The 16666-nt window shown below is 38.4% G+C and overlaps 1 protein-coding gene across 5 annotated transcripts in view; it reads right to left on the minus strand.

The window, feature by feature from the left end:
- The window catches only part of LOC124555163 (ankyrin-3-like), a 904646-nt gene that overhangs the window by 493027 nt on the left and 394953 nt on the right, over positions 1 to 16666 (minus strand). For all 5 annotated transcript variants that reach the window (XM_047128986.1, XM_047128985.1, XM_047128988.1 and 2 more), the window contains 3 exons: positions 14809 to 14907; positions 9622 to 9819; positions 8927 to 9113 (listed from right to left, as the gene is read on the minus strand). In XM_047128986.1, coding sequence (XP_046984942.1) covers positions 8927 to 9113; positions 9622 to 9819; positions 14809 to 14907 — 484 coding nt within the window. The remainder of the gene's footprint in view (positions 1 to 8926; positions 9114 to 9621; positions 9820 to 14808; positions 14908 to 16666) is intronic.

Below are 16666 nucleotides of genomic sequence, written 5' to 3' on the forward strand. Positions count from 1 at the left end.
TGTTCAGCAGGAATTCAATTTATATCCAAGTTTGTACTTCAGTCTGGCATAAAGTTTTAATTTCTACAGAGTGTTAAGTCATTTATATTTTTTCTTGAAATATTAGGTTATGAAACAAATGTGACAAATTAAGTTAATAATATAAAGTGACTAGTTCTCACACAAGACTTTATTTTCATGTCTCATGCATGTAATTTGGGAGGATAAACATTATGCCAGTAAGTGAAATGGACAGTGCCAGCAGAGATGAAGCCATAGACAGAGAATACACACATAAACCAGAAATGTTGGCTCCACAGTTTTCATAAAAAGTTAGAAATATGAAAGACAAGAATACATATTATAAATGTTCACACAGGGAATTGTTCAGAACAAGTTATTTTGAAAATACAAGTAGGCACTGTACCAGATTATGTTGTAGACCATTGAAAGTGTGATGGTTGCAAGTAATAAGAGTAATGGATTTATAGATGGAAAAAGAACAAGGTATTAATATGTGTGAACATAATCACCAGAAGACAATTTAGGAGGCAGGGGTGAGGAAGGAAAACAGAGAGAAAAATTGAGACATGCAAAAGTACTTGGATGATACACAATTGTTGGATGATACACAATTGTTAAATACTACAAGGGACAAGATAGATGGAAATGACTGCCTGATAAGTTTTTAAGAACTGGAAATAAATAGATCTTTATCTTCAAGCAAAAGGAAATGAGGCATTAGAAACATATGAAAAAGGAGGCAGGTGAAGATTCTGAGAGGAACTACACATATAAATTCTATGAAGAAGACATTGATAACTGCAAAACCAATGCTAAGTAAGTTTCTGTATTCACTTCTTATACTTGTAAATGTACAGCTAAGGTTTAAGATTTATAATACCTGTAATTCTGTATGATTCTGAAGAAGACAAATTACAACTGATAACAGGATTTTGTTCTGAAATACATACTACAGTTGCTGAAAACTATAGTAATGTATAAGGTGTGGGTATGGCAGGAAAGTAAATTTGAAAATGTGGATCACAGAAGATGTTATGACAGGGAATGTAGGAGGTTTGAAATATGATGTCCATTAATAAGTGGAAAGAAATGCACAATTATAGCTGGAAGCTCAGGCAGGAACTGAACTGAATACAAAAGAGAAGGTGGTATAATTTTTATTAGGAAATAAAAATGGCTGATATAAAGCTGAATATTAAGAAGCAGTATTCTTTTAGAGGCTGTTCAAATCCAAAAGCAATCTCTTTCTTAACTGATTCTTCTCTGTCAGGGTTATGAGTTTGAAAGTGACATCACATAGCACATCCACACAGCCATCAATAATTATTTGTTGGTTCTTAAAATTTTCATAGATACCATCTACTACCTATGGACTCATCCTCAAAAACAGATACTGAAAATTGGAAAAAATAATCTGAATTTCAAGTTTGAAGTATGGGAATGACAGTCAGTGATTTAGTCAATCATTTACTACAACTAGATCTTAACCAATCACATATGGTTATTTGTGAAAATAGTAATCCTATGAAGGAAGCACGCATATGATTATGACACACATAATTCACAGCAGGATATAATAGGTAAAAGATTAGAGTTACAGAGCATTGTCGTGCCTCCACACTAGGGCATTATGCTCTCCATAACACCGGTCAGACCAGTGCCAGAAGATGTGGTCATGTTGTAGAGAAAAGCCTGTGGCTCACAAGCTATGTTACTGCAGAGGGTGCAGAACAGAGCTCTAAAACTTACTTTGTGCCTGCTGAGTGTCTAATCAAATCATCTTCTGCACAGAGAAATGTGTATCTCGCTGCTGTGTGACAGAATTTGGCAGACTGCTTACTCCTTCTATGAGAAGTCGGGTCAGTCCTGCAATTGGCTTGTCCTGGAACTGGTTCACCAACAACACTACAGACCAACAACACTTTGGCTGGACTTGCTGTGAGAATAATTTTCTCCACAGCAGCCTGAGGACAACTCACCTCCACACCACCTTAGGCCAGTCATGCTGTGAGAGTAATTTTCTCCATAGAAACTTGAACATAGAAACTGAAACAGTCAGTTAGTCTCTAGATCACCTGGGGCCAATCCTGCTAGTCAGGTAATCATAACACCACATCAAGAGGTTCAATGGGAATAACATATTGGTGTTTAACCTACACACATGCAAAGCAAGGGATGCTTGCCAGATAGGCAATTAGCAACAGAGCAATGTCCAGTACAGGGGCTGAGGAACACCTGCTGTACTGCCATACTGGATGGCACTGAACATTTTAAGTTGTTCTGTGATGTAGGTTAATCTTGTGTGAGATTTCAAAGCCACTGTGAACATGGTCAGTCATACAGGGTGATTCAAAAAGAATACCACAACTTTAAAAATGTGTATTTAATGAAAGAAACATAATATAACCTTCTGTTATACATCATTACAAAGAGTATTTAAAAAGGTTTTTTTTCACTCAAAAACAAGTTCAGAGATGTTCAATATGGCCCCCTCCAGGCACACGAGCAATATCAACCCAATACTCCAACTCGTTCCACACTCTCTGTAGCATATCAGGCGTAACAGTTTGGATAGCTGCTGTTATTTCTCGTTTCAAATCATCAATGGTGGCTGGGAGAGGTGGCCGAAACACCATATCCTTAACATACCCCCATAAGAAAAAATCGCAGGGGGTAAGATCAGGGCTTCTTGGAGGCCAGTGATGAAGTGCTCTGTCACGGGCTGCCTGGCGGCCGATCCATCGCCTCGGGTAGTTGACGTTCAGGTAGTTACAGACAGATAAGTGCCAATGTGGTGGCGCTCCATCCTGCTGAAATATGAATTGTTGTGCTTCTTGTTCGAGCTGAGGGAACAGCCAATTCTCTAACATCTCCAGATACTGTAGTCCAGTTACAGTAGCACCTTTGAAGAAAAAGGGACCAAAAACTTTATTGGCTGAAATGGCGAACAAATGTACAACTAAATGAAACTTTATAGCTCCCTTAATTCGCCGACAGATAGTGCTTAGCTCTGCCTTTTGTCGTTGCAGAGTTTTAAATTCCTAAAGTTGTGGTACTCTTTTTGAATCACCCTGTATTATGGAATTGAATTCCAGGTGGCATATGATGGTAATTTAGTCACAATTGTGGGAAAGACACACATAAGAAAACCAGACAGTTCGTAAACTTGAATACAGATGAAGAAATATTATATTGCAGTAGCATGGCAAGCACCTTATTTACTCAGAAGTGATGGGCTATAGACCCTAATATCAAATATTAGCACCACATTTGTGCCATCACGTGTGCACACAGATTGTAAACATTTGCTGTGTTGTGAACTCAAAAGTATATTTCTTTATGCTAAGTACACTTAAAACCTCCAATGTATATAGTGGTATGTTAGTTGGCAACAAACGGTTTTCATCAAACTATTGCTACTTCAATTTTGATTACAGTGATATACGAGTATGTATAAAATGCTGTAATGGTGACTGTTAGGCCACATGGAGCATTATCAAGTGTCATACCAGAAGCAACAGTAGTGTCTATCATTAATTCAATAAATATGCTGATATGTTAAGCTTTTAACTCTATCAAGTGTAATATGTTACACAAAATATATCAGTCAGTTAGTCACATATTTAAATAACAGGTACTGGTAACTGACCAATGCAGGCACAACGATATATTCATAATTTGGAAATATAAAGTACACTGACCCTCTTTGAACATTGCTTTGCATTATCTCCCAATGTCAATTAATAGATCATCAAAGGCAACAGCATTTCTTCCTCAGTTGCTACTTCAGTTATGTAGATAAGAAAAATTTCAGATTTTGAAACGAATATCTGTTTTATTTCTAATCCTGCATGTTTCAGCTGTTCATGGTTACAAACAAACTAAACATTCAGTTGTAAAAAATGGAATTTTTTATCTACATGATAAACATAATGGAACCATTTTTTATCATTGCATACACATCCAGGTGGAGGGTCCCAGCTTCAAAATTCATGACTACGCCAAAATTGTGATAAAATTTCACATATGCCTCACAGTAAATAGTTTAAAATTGAAGAAGTATAACATAATAATCAACTGATTAAGACATTATGAAGCCCAAATTAATTCTTGAATTTTTGATAGGCAAGTAAAATAGTTGTCTTGCTTTGTATATCTCTGGATCTGGCATTAAATGGGGTAATATTCTGAAGGGGTACTACAGTCACCAATGCAGTGTTGATAATATAGAAATATGTAGTCACTGTGACCTGCACTGTAAGTAATCACACCTTCCTCATGAGCCTCTTCAAGCCATTTATGATTTTCACACTAATGTCTCAGTAAGTACGCTCCATAATAAAGTTCACAGTAAGCAACAGAAATATTTTCTTTTTGGTTATCAAGACCATCAAGGCCTAACGGTTCATATCCCTGTAATAGACCTAGATGTAAGACCTGTCCCATACATCTCCCACCACCACCTACTCAAGTCCAGCCACAAACATCACCTATCCCATCAAAGGCAGGGCTGCCTGTGAAACCAGCACCAGCTGCAATGACTGTGCTGTATTATATGTGGACATGACAACTAACAAGCTATCTATCCACATGAATGGCCATCAACAAACTATGGAAAAGAAAGAGCTGGACCACCCTGTTGCTGAGCATGCTGCCCAACGCAATGTTCTTCATTTCAATGACTGCTTCACAGCCAGTTCCATCTAGATCTTTTCCGCAAATGATAGCTTTTCTGAATTGCACAGTTAAGATCTCTCCCTACAATGTGTCCTACATTCCTGTAGCTCTCCTAACATCAACCTTCATTAATGATTGTCCTTACCTATCTAGCCCCTTTCCTGTTCCCATTCCAGCACTACACTGCCCTCTATCCCACCAATTCACTCTTTCACTTCTCTCCTTTTCTGTTACCCTCTCCCCCCCCCCCCCCCCTCCCTCTGTCAAGGTCCCTGACTGCACATAGCTGCCCTACTCTATCTCCACCTTGTCTCTGTATGCTCCCACAAGCAGCACTTTATCTCGCCACCCCCCCCCCCCCTTTCATTACCCTGCTATGCCGCTCCCTCCCCACCCCAGCCTCCTCCTTAGTGCACTACCTCGTCGTTGCCTCTCCTATCATGCACTGCTGTTCACACTCAGTCTCAGTAGCCAGAGACTGTGACCATGTGTCTATGAGTTGCATTCGCATGAGTGTCTGTGTGTGTGTGTGTGTGTGTGTGTGTGTGTGTGTTTTCTACTTCCAATGAAGACCTTGCTGGTCAAAAGCTCACTTTCTGATAGTCTTTTTGTTGTGTGTATCTGCAACTCAGCATCTTTCACTATATCTTTCAAATGATAGAGCACAGCAATCAGCCATCCTTTTCTTGCAGGTTTTATTCACCAAATCTAGATTTTGACTAGTGCCTAGCCATTATCAATGCACCATTTCATAGAATCAATGCACCATTTCATAGAATCAATGCATGTTCTAATACATCAGTCCCCTGTTTTTCGGGCTTCTGTCACATTCCTTTCAACACTATTGTTTAATTTCACATTTTCTTAAGCACAATAAGGGGACAACACCCTAACCATGAGAAACAATCCCATATTGTAAGACTGTCTCCTCTATACTTCACTTTTCGCATTGCACATGATGTGCAGTAGTGTTGAAAGAAGTGTGACTTAAGCCCGAACAACAGGGGACTGATGTATTAGATCATGCATTGATCCTATGAAATGGTGCATTGGTAATGGTTAGGCACTAGCCGAAATCTAGATTTGCTGAATAAAACCTGCAAGAAAAGGACATCTGATTGCTGTGCTCTATCATTTGAAAGTCATATCACAGTCACTGAGTGCACTCATGTTCCTAAAGGAAGGTAACCTTTCACTATACAGTAAGCAGCAACTATCAGTCTCATACTATTGTTAATTCCATCCTGGATTTTCCATTGTTACTGCGTTTGTAAGGTGCTTCCAAATCATAAAGGATATACATGGTGAACACTATCAGATCAAAACTATTTGGACAGTTCTCTATGTAATACAGAATTGACCACTAGATGGCACAAGAGGTGCATCCACTTGTATAAAAGAAAGTGTTATCAGAAGAGAATTAATAACAGCAGAATGGGCAGGTAAGGAGAGCTCAGTGACTTCAAATGTGGAATAGTCAATGGATGTCATCTGAGCAACAGCAACATTTCAACCTTTCTAAAGCTGCCCAAGACTACAGCTGGTGATGTGAATGTGAAGTGGAAAATGAAGCAACAATAACAGTTACACCAAGACCAGGCAGACCTCACATACTGACAGACAGGAACTGTTGAGTGCTGTGGAGGGTGGTTGTAAAAAATTGCATGGAACCAGTAGAAGGAATCACTCATTATTTCCAAAGTGCTACCAGAAATCCATTCAGCATAATGAATGTGTACAGCGAGTTAAGAAGATTGGGTTAAAATGATTGAGCAGCCCCTCATAAGCCACACATTTCTATACTCAGTGGTAAGTGGTGCTTGAAGTGGTGTAAAGAGCTACACTACTGGACTGTGGATGACTGGAAGTGAGTGACTTGGAGAGATGAATCACTCTATACCCTGTGGTAATCAGATGACAGAGAGTGTGTTTGGTGAATGCCTGGAGAACATTACTTGCCATCACCTGCAGCGCACAAAGTGAAGTATGGAGGAGATTGTGTAACAGTAGAGGGTTGTTTCTCATGGTTAGGGTGTGGTCCCCTTATTGTGCTTAATGAAATGTGGAATTTGGATGAATATGAATACATTTTATAGCACTGTGTTCTGTGTCAACATGGGAACAGTTTGGAGATGATGATTGTTTGTATCAGCATGACAATACATCCTGTCACAAAGTAGCATCTGTGAGGCAATGGTTTGTAGATAACAGCATTCCTTAAATGGACTGGCCTGGCCATAGACCCAACCTGAACTCAATGGAACATCTCTGAGATAAGATAGAATGTTGACTTCACTTCAGATCCTAGCATCCAACATCATTACTTTCTCTGGTTTTGGTTCTTGAGGACAGATGGGCTTCCATTCCTCCACAGTCATTCAGAAACCTCACTGAAAGTGTGCGCATCAAAGTTCAAGCCATAATAAAGGCAATAGGTAGACACATCCCATATTAATGTCCACTAATATGTGTCTGAATACTTCCAATCAAATAGTGTATATTCGAAAGCCATATAAAGATGAAGACCATCGAACAATAGCACTTGAGGCAAATAAAAATAGGGGTCACAGTCAGAGTTTCGATAAAGACATTCATCAAAAAGTTATTCCTTGGAAAACTACACTGCTGGAAAAGAATCACACCACCAAGAAGGAGTTGTCAGACACAAACGAAAGTTGGTAGGCATCTGAAAGGTAATGTCTATTTAAATTTTGTGTGGCACTAATAGTGCAATTATGAGGATGTAAATCAGGTTTGCTTTAAAAACAGGCTGCACCAGTAATGAGCATTAGTTCCTTTTTGGACTGGACATAGGGTTGATGTTAGTCAAGAATTCCTTTAAGGTGACAAAGATGCCATTATCAACACCTTACTGAGATTGAACAAGGTTATGTAATAGGGCTACAGGACACTGGATGTTCCTTCTATGATGCTGCAGAAAGATTCAGCAGGAATGTAGCCATTGAACATGACTGCTGGCAGCAGTGGTCATGAGAATGTACGGTTGCAAGAAGACCGGGCTCCAGATGTCCATGTGGCACTTCCGAGAGGGAAGACAGTAGTGTTCAGTATTTGGCTCTGGTAGATCATACTACATCTGAAGCAGCAATTTGAGCTGCAGTTGGCACCACAGTGACACAATGAACTGTTACAAATTGGTTACTTCACGGACAACTCTGAGCTAGATGACCTGTAGTGTGTGGTCCACTGACCCCAAACCACCACCATTTGCAACTTCAGTGGTGTCAAGTGAGAGCTCATTGGAGGGCGGGATGGATGTCTGTTGTGTTTTTTATGATGAAAGCTGGTTCTGCCTCAGTGCCAGTGATGGTTGTGTGTTGGTTAGGAGGTGGCCATTTGAGGTCCTGCAACTAACCTGCCTATGTGCTAGACACAATGGGCCTACACCTGGAGTTATGGTCTGGGGTGCAAATTCGTATGACATCAGGAGCACTCTCATGGTTATTCCATGCAACACAACTGCAAATTTGTATGCCAATCTGGTGATTTGACCTGTTGTGCTGCAATTCATGAACAGCATTCCATGGAGTGTTATCCAACAGGACAACGCTAACCTACTTACCACTGTTGTAACCCAACATGCTCTACAGAGTGTCAACATGCTGCCTTGCCCTGCTCTATCACCAGATCAATCTCCAGTCTGGTACATATGGGACATCATTGGACTCCAGTGTCATCCACAAACAACATTAACTGTCCCTCTATTCACTGACAAAATGAATGTAACTCCATCCCACAAACTGACTGTACAACAGAATGCATGCACATTTGCATTCTTGCATTCAACACTCTGGCAGATACACTGGTTATTAATGTACCAGTATTCCACATTTGCAAAGGCTTATCTTGCCCTTACATAAACCTGTGAGCTTGCAATGTCAATCACTGAAATATGTTACATAGACAAATCTATGGCAAAAATGTAATTACTGCACATTAATTACTTTTTGGTATTGCAATTTTTTTTCCATCAGTGTATGTAAAGTTTTTAAAGTTCCTCAGGATGGTGAATGTAGAGAAAATACAAACCATGTGAGCTGATAGCCTATTAACAATGAAAGACAATCAAATAGTTTATTATAAGTAAGTTGAAAGTGGTGAATATAGAATGAAACACTTTAATTTTACTATAAGACATTTATATTGAATCTGCTTTTGAAAGGAGTGAAAACTATATTTAAAAAAAATTAGAACATCAATGAAATCTAAGAGAATTTCAAAGTACCTCCTTCATCCTCAGAGTCAGACATGAATGTTTCTTGCATTGTTTCTGGAGCAACAACTCGATATTTCTCTTCGGTCAGCATGGCTGTAGCATTAGTAGGTATCACAGTCTCAGTCACAACTTTTAAGCTCTCCACAACGCTGATATATCCAAGCTTCTGTGCAATGGAAAGAGCTGTCTGCCCTTGCTGTGTAGTATGACAGACCAATTTAATTCACTGATGACTAATATTTTTATACATGTTTTAACTATATATGATTCATTTATAATTACTAACTAACTACTGATGTTAGTAACTCCAAAATAATCAAAATGCAAAACAGTGAAGCTCCACTTCATGGCTTCACATCACATGAACTGAATGTCCACTGTAAATAATTTCCAAAAGTAGCATGGAAGAAACCCAGCCAGAAACTTCTAAAATGTTACAAATAATTAACCTATGTCTATCAAATACCTTGATAACTGAAATACTTCACATTTAAAACTATCCATACTGAATTATTACTTAATAATGATATAGAACTATACATATAATTTTAGAAGTAATAAATTGGTTTCTAAAGAAGTTACTTCCAATTATACCCATGCTCAGTTATCAAAGCTGGGTGAAACATGGTATTGTTGGGAAAGGACATATGTGGTGACAGTGAGCATGTATTACAGATTGAGATGTACACTTAATTTCAACTTACACTAGTGAGGATGTTTGGAGGTGCCTTATGATCCAGTAATATATTTACAATTGGGGCATGACCCTGTTGTGCAGCTTGGTGCAATGGAGTGTAACCAATACTGGTCGCAGCTGCCACATTTGCTTTGTGCTGTAGAAGGAAGCGAACCATGTTGCTTTGTCCAAAGTGGCTCGCGACATGAAGTGGTGTATATCCTGCCTGTAGAAATATGCAAGGAAGTCAGGTATTTTCAGTAATTAACTGATATAATATTATGTTGCATAACAAATATGTACATATACATAAATGAAAACATTACTTCATAAAGATATTTTCCAAGGTATTTCAAAAACAAAGGAAAGAAAATGAAACAAAAAAGCTATTTACTATGCACTAAATTACAAGGTGGAATAACATATGAGTTTCTATAGCTTCATTTTTCACTGTATAGTAATGTGCAACAGTGGGACGCATACTTTCAGTCTTTGAACTATTTGTCATTAATTGTGCAGATGATTAGATACAAATTTTGTGTAGGACAGATCATAGGCAATTTGTAAGGCAACACAAAAGGTGTATAGCCTTACTGCAAAGACAATTGTTTTAAGAATGTTCAGTCAGTAGTATATGGCTGTCTGCAAGAACAATAAGAACTTTCATTAAGAATTACAGTGTCCAGAGTAAATAGAAGAATACTGTTATACTTTTGAAATTATAGACAGATCATCAACCAACTTAATTTGAAACACTTATTATAATACAAAAGGAAATGATTAGCTACTTAGGAAATCAGTGAGAGATAAGGTAACAAATGAATCACCATAATCTAAAACACAATTAAACAAATTTCATGGTAACGTATGAGTACAGTACCTTAAAACAAAAATCATTGTCAGTTAACTATAAAGCACAGTAATTGAAATATAATGTTAAATAACAATTATAATTAATTTAATAACATGCAAATAAGACAGACTGTTGACAAATGTGGGTAAAAGCAAAGGGAAATATGAACAGAAATTCAAATGACAAACTTTGTATGAACACAGAGAAAAATAATATAAATAACCTATTAAAATGCAAAGAAACTAAGCCAGGAAGGTCAGTGCTCAGTGCCAAGACTATAAGAAATGGAGCACTGATTGTGCTGGGGAAGGGTGCAAGAAGGAAATGGTCACGAACCCTTTAAAAAAGTATCCCAGCATTTTGAAGAAGAACGTTACAGAAACCATGGGAAATTCTAAACCAGGTCAGATGAATGGAAATCTCAACCTCACTCCTCCCAAATAAGAGTATCAAGTCTTAAACACTGCAGCACCTGGTAACATCAAATGAAATAGAGACACATTCCAAGTGGTGCTTTGTATCTCAGTCAGGATGGCTGACATAATGGGAGTAGTTTAATATCTACTTTTTGTTTTATTATTGTAATTTGGATTATTCTGGGAGAAAATGTTGCACATGAAAGATGTTAATATTGGAACTGAAATGGAAAAGTTAACTTTAATGAAGTATGTGAAGAATTGTCATAGGTTCTCTTAAGATATAAAAGTTTATACATGATTCACGTGTGTGCAACAGCTTTTGTCCACAGTGGATGACACATAATACCACATTTAGTTACATAATGTTAGAGTCAAGGTTTTATCAGCAACAAATGACACTCAATAAAAATGACATCAGCAGCAGCAACAGGAACAGGTGACACACTGACTGTTGTTAGGGAAGTCAGCTGCAGCGATGGACACCAAATGAATCAACAATTCATTGCAGAATTTTGCATAAGAAACAGGAAAACTATATTGTAGCAGAACTAATGTCAACATTAAAATATGATACACTTGTAACATGAGAGATGAAACAGTGAAGGCGGCAGAGGATCAAATAGGTAAAAAGATGAGGGCTTGTAGAAATCCTTAGGTAATACAAGAGATACTGAATTTAATTGATGAAAGGAGAAAATATAAAAATGCAGTAAATGAAGCAGGCAAAAGGAAATACAAATGACTAAAATATTAAATGACAGGAAGTGCAAAATGGCTCAGCAGGAATGGTTAGAGGAAAAATGTAACGATTTAAAAGCATATATCACCAGGGCAAAGATAGATACAGCACACACGAAAATTAAAGAGACTTTTGGAGAAAAGAGAACCACATGTATAAATATCAAAAGCTCAGATGGAAAACCAGTCCTAAGCAAAGAAAGGAAAGCAGAAAGGTGGAAGGAGTATACAGATGGTCTACACAAGGTAGATGTACTTGAGAGCAATATTATGGAAATGGAAGAGGATGTAGATGAAGATGAGATGGGAGATACAATACTGTGTGATGAATTTGACAGAGCACTGAAAGACCTATGTCGAAACAAGGCCACGGGAGTAGACAACATTCAGTTAGAACTGATTATCTTGGGAGAGCCAGCCCTGACAAAACTCTTCCACCTGGTGCGCAAGATGTATGAGACAGGTGAAATACCCTCAGCTCAGATTTCAAGAAGAATATAATAGTTCCAGTTCCAAAGAAAGCAGTTGCTGACTGGTGTGAAAAGTACCGAACAATCAGATTAATTAGTCATAGTTTCACAATACTAACATAAATTCTTTACGGATGAATGGAAGAACTGGTGGAAGCTGACCTTGGGGAAGATTAGTTTGGTCTCTAGAGGTATGTAGGAACATGCAAGGCAATACTGACCTTACAATTTCTCATAGAAGATGGGTTAACAAAAGGCAAACCTACAATTATAGCATTTGTAGCCTTAGGGAAAGCTTTTGACAATGCTGACTGGAATAATCTCTTTCACATTCTATATTTGGCAGGGGTAAAACACAGAAAGCAAAGGGCTATTTACAATTTGTACAGAAACCAGATGGCAGTTATAAGAGTCGAGAGGCATTACAGGGAAGCAGTGGTTGAGGAGGGAGTCAGACAGGGTTATAGACAACCCCAATGTTATTCAATCTGTGTATTGATTAAGCACTAAAGGAAACAAAAGAAAAATTTGGAGTAGGAATTAGCGTCCAGGGAAAAGAAATAAAAACTTTGAGGTTTTCTGACAACATTGTAATTCTGTCAGAGACAAAAAATGACCTGGAAGAGTAGTTGAATGGAATAGACAGTGTCTTCAATGGAGGATATAAGAAGAATGTCAACAAAAGCAAAATGAGGATAATGGGATGTAGCTGAATTAAATCAGATGATGCTAAGGGAATAAGATTACGAAATCAGACACTTAGAGTAGTAGCTGAATTTCACTATTTGTCCAGCGAAATAACTGATGATGGTCGAAGTAGAGAGTATATAAAATGTAGACTGTAAATGGCAAGAAAATCATTTCTGAAGAAGAGAAATTGGTTAATGTTAAATATAGGTTTAAGTGTCAGGAAGTCTTTTCTGAAAGTGTCTGTATGGAGTGTGACCATGTATGGAAGTGTAACATGAATAATAAACAAGAAGAGAATTGAAGCATGTGAAATGTGGTGCTACAGAAGAATGTTGAAAATTAGATGGGTAGATCATGTAACTAATGAGGAGATACTGACTACAATTGGGGAGAAAAAAAATTGTGGCACAAACGGATTAGGAGAAGGGACTGGGTAGTAAAACACATTCCAAGGCATCAAGGGATCACCAATTTAGTACTGGAGGGAAATATGGTGTGTAAAAATCATAGAGAGTGATCAAGAGATGAATACAATAACCAGATTCAGAAGATGCAGTTTGCAGTACTTATTTGGAGATGAAGAGGCTTGCACAGGATAGAGTAGCCTGGAGAACTGCATCAAACCAGTCTTTGGACTTAAGACCACAACAACAACAACAGAAACAAAACTACCTACAGAAACAATAGCAACTAGTTATCCTCTAAACAGGTGGGTAATCAGTTTACCATTTTATCTGTATGATGATCTAATATTAGGCAACACCTGAGACTTATGAAGTCCTATTGGGAAAAGCACGCAGCTATAATTGAGAAAAACCATGATTTTTGGTATCCAAAGGTAGGAAAAAAATTAATATGGTTGTAAATGATTGCTGTATAAATGACGTGTAAAACAGTGAGTATGTATTAAGTGGGTAAGAAGAGATAAATATAAAGATGGCTAATGAGTTACCACAATTTTTTCTAAGTGCAGAACAAGCACTGAAAAAAATTATATATGTTTATAAGTTACACAGTTGCAAAATACTGACACAGTCCTGCAAATCTAAACATAAAGGAGGTGGGTCATAATATAAGTAGATAACTGAATCATGGCAGCATGCTATGGAGAGTATCAAGGTATGCCCTCTCAGTACTTTCATTTATTGACTACCCACGAAGCCATAAGGGAAGCATCCACTTGTTTTTATTTGTGTGCATTTATTTAACTGAAAATCACACTGAGAGAAATATGTGCAGTACTCAGTTTTCTGTATGCAAGAAGTATGAAAGTGACTAAAATTCATCAACAGATCAGTGAAGTTTATGGAGAAAATGCTATGAGTGATGGAATGGTAAGAATATAAATTAGAGCATTTTAAGGTGGCTGTTGTAATTTTCATAATGAAATGCGAAATGGGTGATCATTTGTCTTCACTGAAGACTCGGCGTAAAAAGTTGATGTAAAGCTTTGAACAGACAACATTACAGCTAGTGATTACCACTTGATATTGTACTCAAACAACATTTAGAGCAGCACTATAAAAAGTGATGGCATCAAAATGGCAGTTCAGCAGTGGACAGCAACTCATGTTGCACATTTATGAGAACAGAATTCAGAAGTTGGCAATTTGTTATAATGAGTACCTTAATACTGGTGAAAATTGTACTAAAATGAAGTTTTATGTAAAAATAAATTTCTTTTAAAAATGCCTTCATGTTTTTAAGATGAAAATGGTAATTACTTAAAAAATCTCAAAGTCTGACTAATGGAATATCATTTGGCATTATAAAATACTAATTTCGCACGACCATCAAGTTACCACAATTTTTTACACAACTTATAAACTACATGTAAAGCCAAATCAAAACCTTCCACAGGGCTCAGCCAGTTCAGTACTCCACACTGAGACTATATAACACTTTTAATTGCAATATCTGAACTGCTATCATTCTCATTTCATACAAATTTGTTTTACAGAATACTTGTAGACAGTTAGCACCAATTGCAGGTTTTTTTTTGGACGTATCATGGAATAATCAAATTTCACAAGTGATAATCTTACCTTTGTTGTTGTGTCAACTTCTGCTCCATTCTTTAACAGAATCGCTGCAACATTTACCCTGTCTTCCTGTGCACACAAGTGTAGTGGCGCAAGACCATTCTGAAATATAAGATAGCAGTGTTTTCAATATTATCTGTAAGATAGTAGAAACAGAATAATAGAGAAGTGATTACAAGTTATCAGTTTTTTATAAATTACAGCCATGAGATGGAATTAGCGGTCAGTACTTTCTTACAGGGGTGAAATAATTAGGACTGCCAATAGATACACATAGAAGTACATGACACCAGACTTGTTAATTCCTACCTTGGGCAGGAGAAAGGGATAAGTTGGCGAAGGAAACGAGACGGGCAAGGCACTGAGACCTCAGAATGAGGAAAAGAGCAAACAGAGATGAAAGCAGAGGCATCATAGAGTGTAGTGGATCAAATATAGTAAATTGGTAGGCACTGTGACATCTTCATTCCAGAGATAATTATAGGGAAGAGGGAGAAGTAAAGATGGGTTAAAGGAAGAAAAATGAAAAGTATAATGAGAAATAGGCAGAAAAAGGGATAAGAAGATAAATAAATAAGGGACAGAGAGGGAGAGGAGAATTAGCACAAAAAAGTTGATAACAATGAAAAAAGAGAGAGGGAACATGTCAACAGAGGTTAACTTTTCTAGGATGTCAGGACACACGGTTATCTTGGAGGGTGGGCTCCTGTCTCTGGAGTTTGAGGAAATTAGTATCAGGTGGGAGGATCAAAATAACAGACTCTGTGGTCCTTAAGTCACATAACCGCGTGCCAGGTTTCCCTGAGGGAGACAGGTATTGTGACCATTTGGGCACTTGGGCAGTTTAATGGCAGTATTCCCTATATAAAACATGGTGTGGCAGACATGGGATGGTGGATAAATGTCTCGTGTGACTTCTTGAGTTTGACTTTCTCTGATATTGTAGGATTTACTGGAGGAGAGGCCCCTGTAGTGAGTGGCTGCTTGGCAGGTTTTACGGTGGGTATGATTGTATATGTAGGAACTTCGAGATAGGGATAAGGGTTCAGCACTTCCAGAATTCTACCATATCAAAGACAAGTCAACTTTCAAAGCCACACATGCCATTTATCAACTAACTTGAGTCTCCTGCCTGGTGTTTTACACTCCTGGAAATTGAAATAAGAACACCGTGAATTCATTGTCCCAGGAAGGGGAAACTTTATTGACACATTCCTGGGGCCAGATACATCACATGATCACACTGACAGAACCACAGGCACATAGACACAGGCAACAGAGCATGCACAATGTCGGCACTAGTACAGTGTATATCCACCTTTTGCAGCAATGAAGGCTGCTATTCTCCCATGGAGACGATCGTAGAGATGCTGGATGTAGTCCTGTGGAACGGCTTGCCATGCCATTTCCACCTGGCGCCTCAGTTGGACCAGCGTTCGTGCTGGACGTGCAGACCGCGTGAGACGACGCTTCATCCAGTCCCAAACATGCTCAATGGGGGACAGATCCGGAGATCTTGCTGGCCAGGGTAGTTGACTTACACCTTCTGGAGCACATTGGGTGGCACGGGATACATGCGGACGTGCATTGTCCTGTTGGAACAGCAAGTTCCCTTGCCGGTCTAGGAATGGTAGAACGATGGGTTCGATGACGGTTTGGATGTACCGTGCACTATTCAGTGTCCCCTCGACGATCACCAGTGGTGTACGGCCAGTGTAGGAGATCGCTCCCCACACCATGATGCCGGGTGTTGGCCCTGTGTGCCTCGGTCGTATGCAGTCCTGATTGTGGCGCTCACCTGCACGGCGCCAAACACGCATACGACCATCATTGGCACCAAGGCAGAAGCGACTCTCATCGC

Source organism: Schistocerca americana, chromosome X, assembly GCF_021461395.2.
Source record: "Schistocerca americana isolate TAMUIC-IGC-003095 chromosome X, iqSchAmer2.1, whole genome shotgun sequence".
NCBI classification, from domain to species: domain Eukaryota; kingdom Metazoa; phylum Arthropoda; class Insecta; order Orthoptera; family Acrididae; genus Schistocerca; species Schistocerca americana.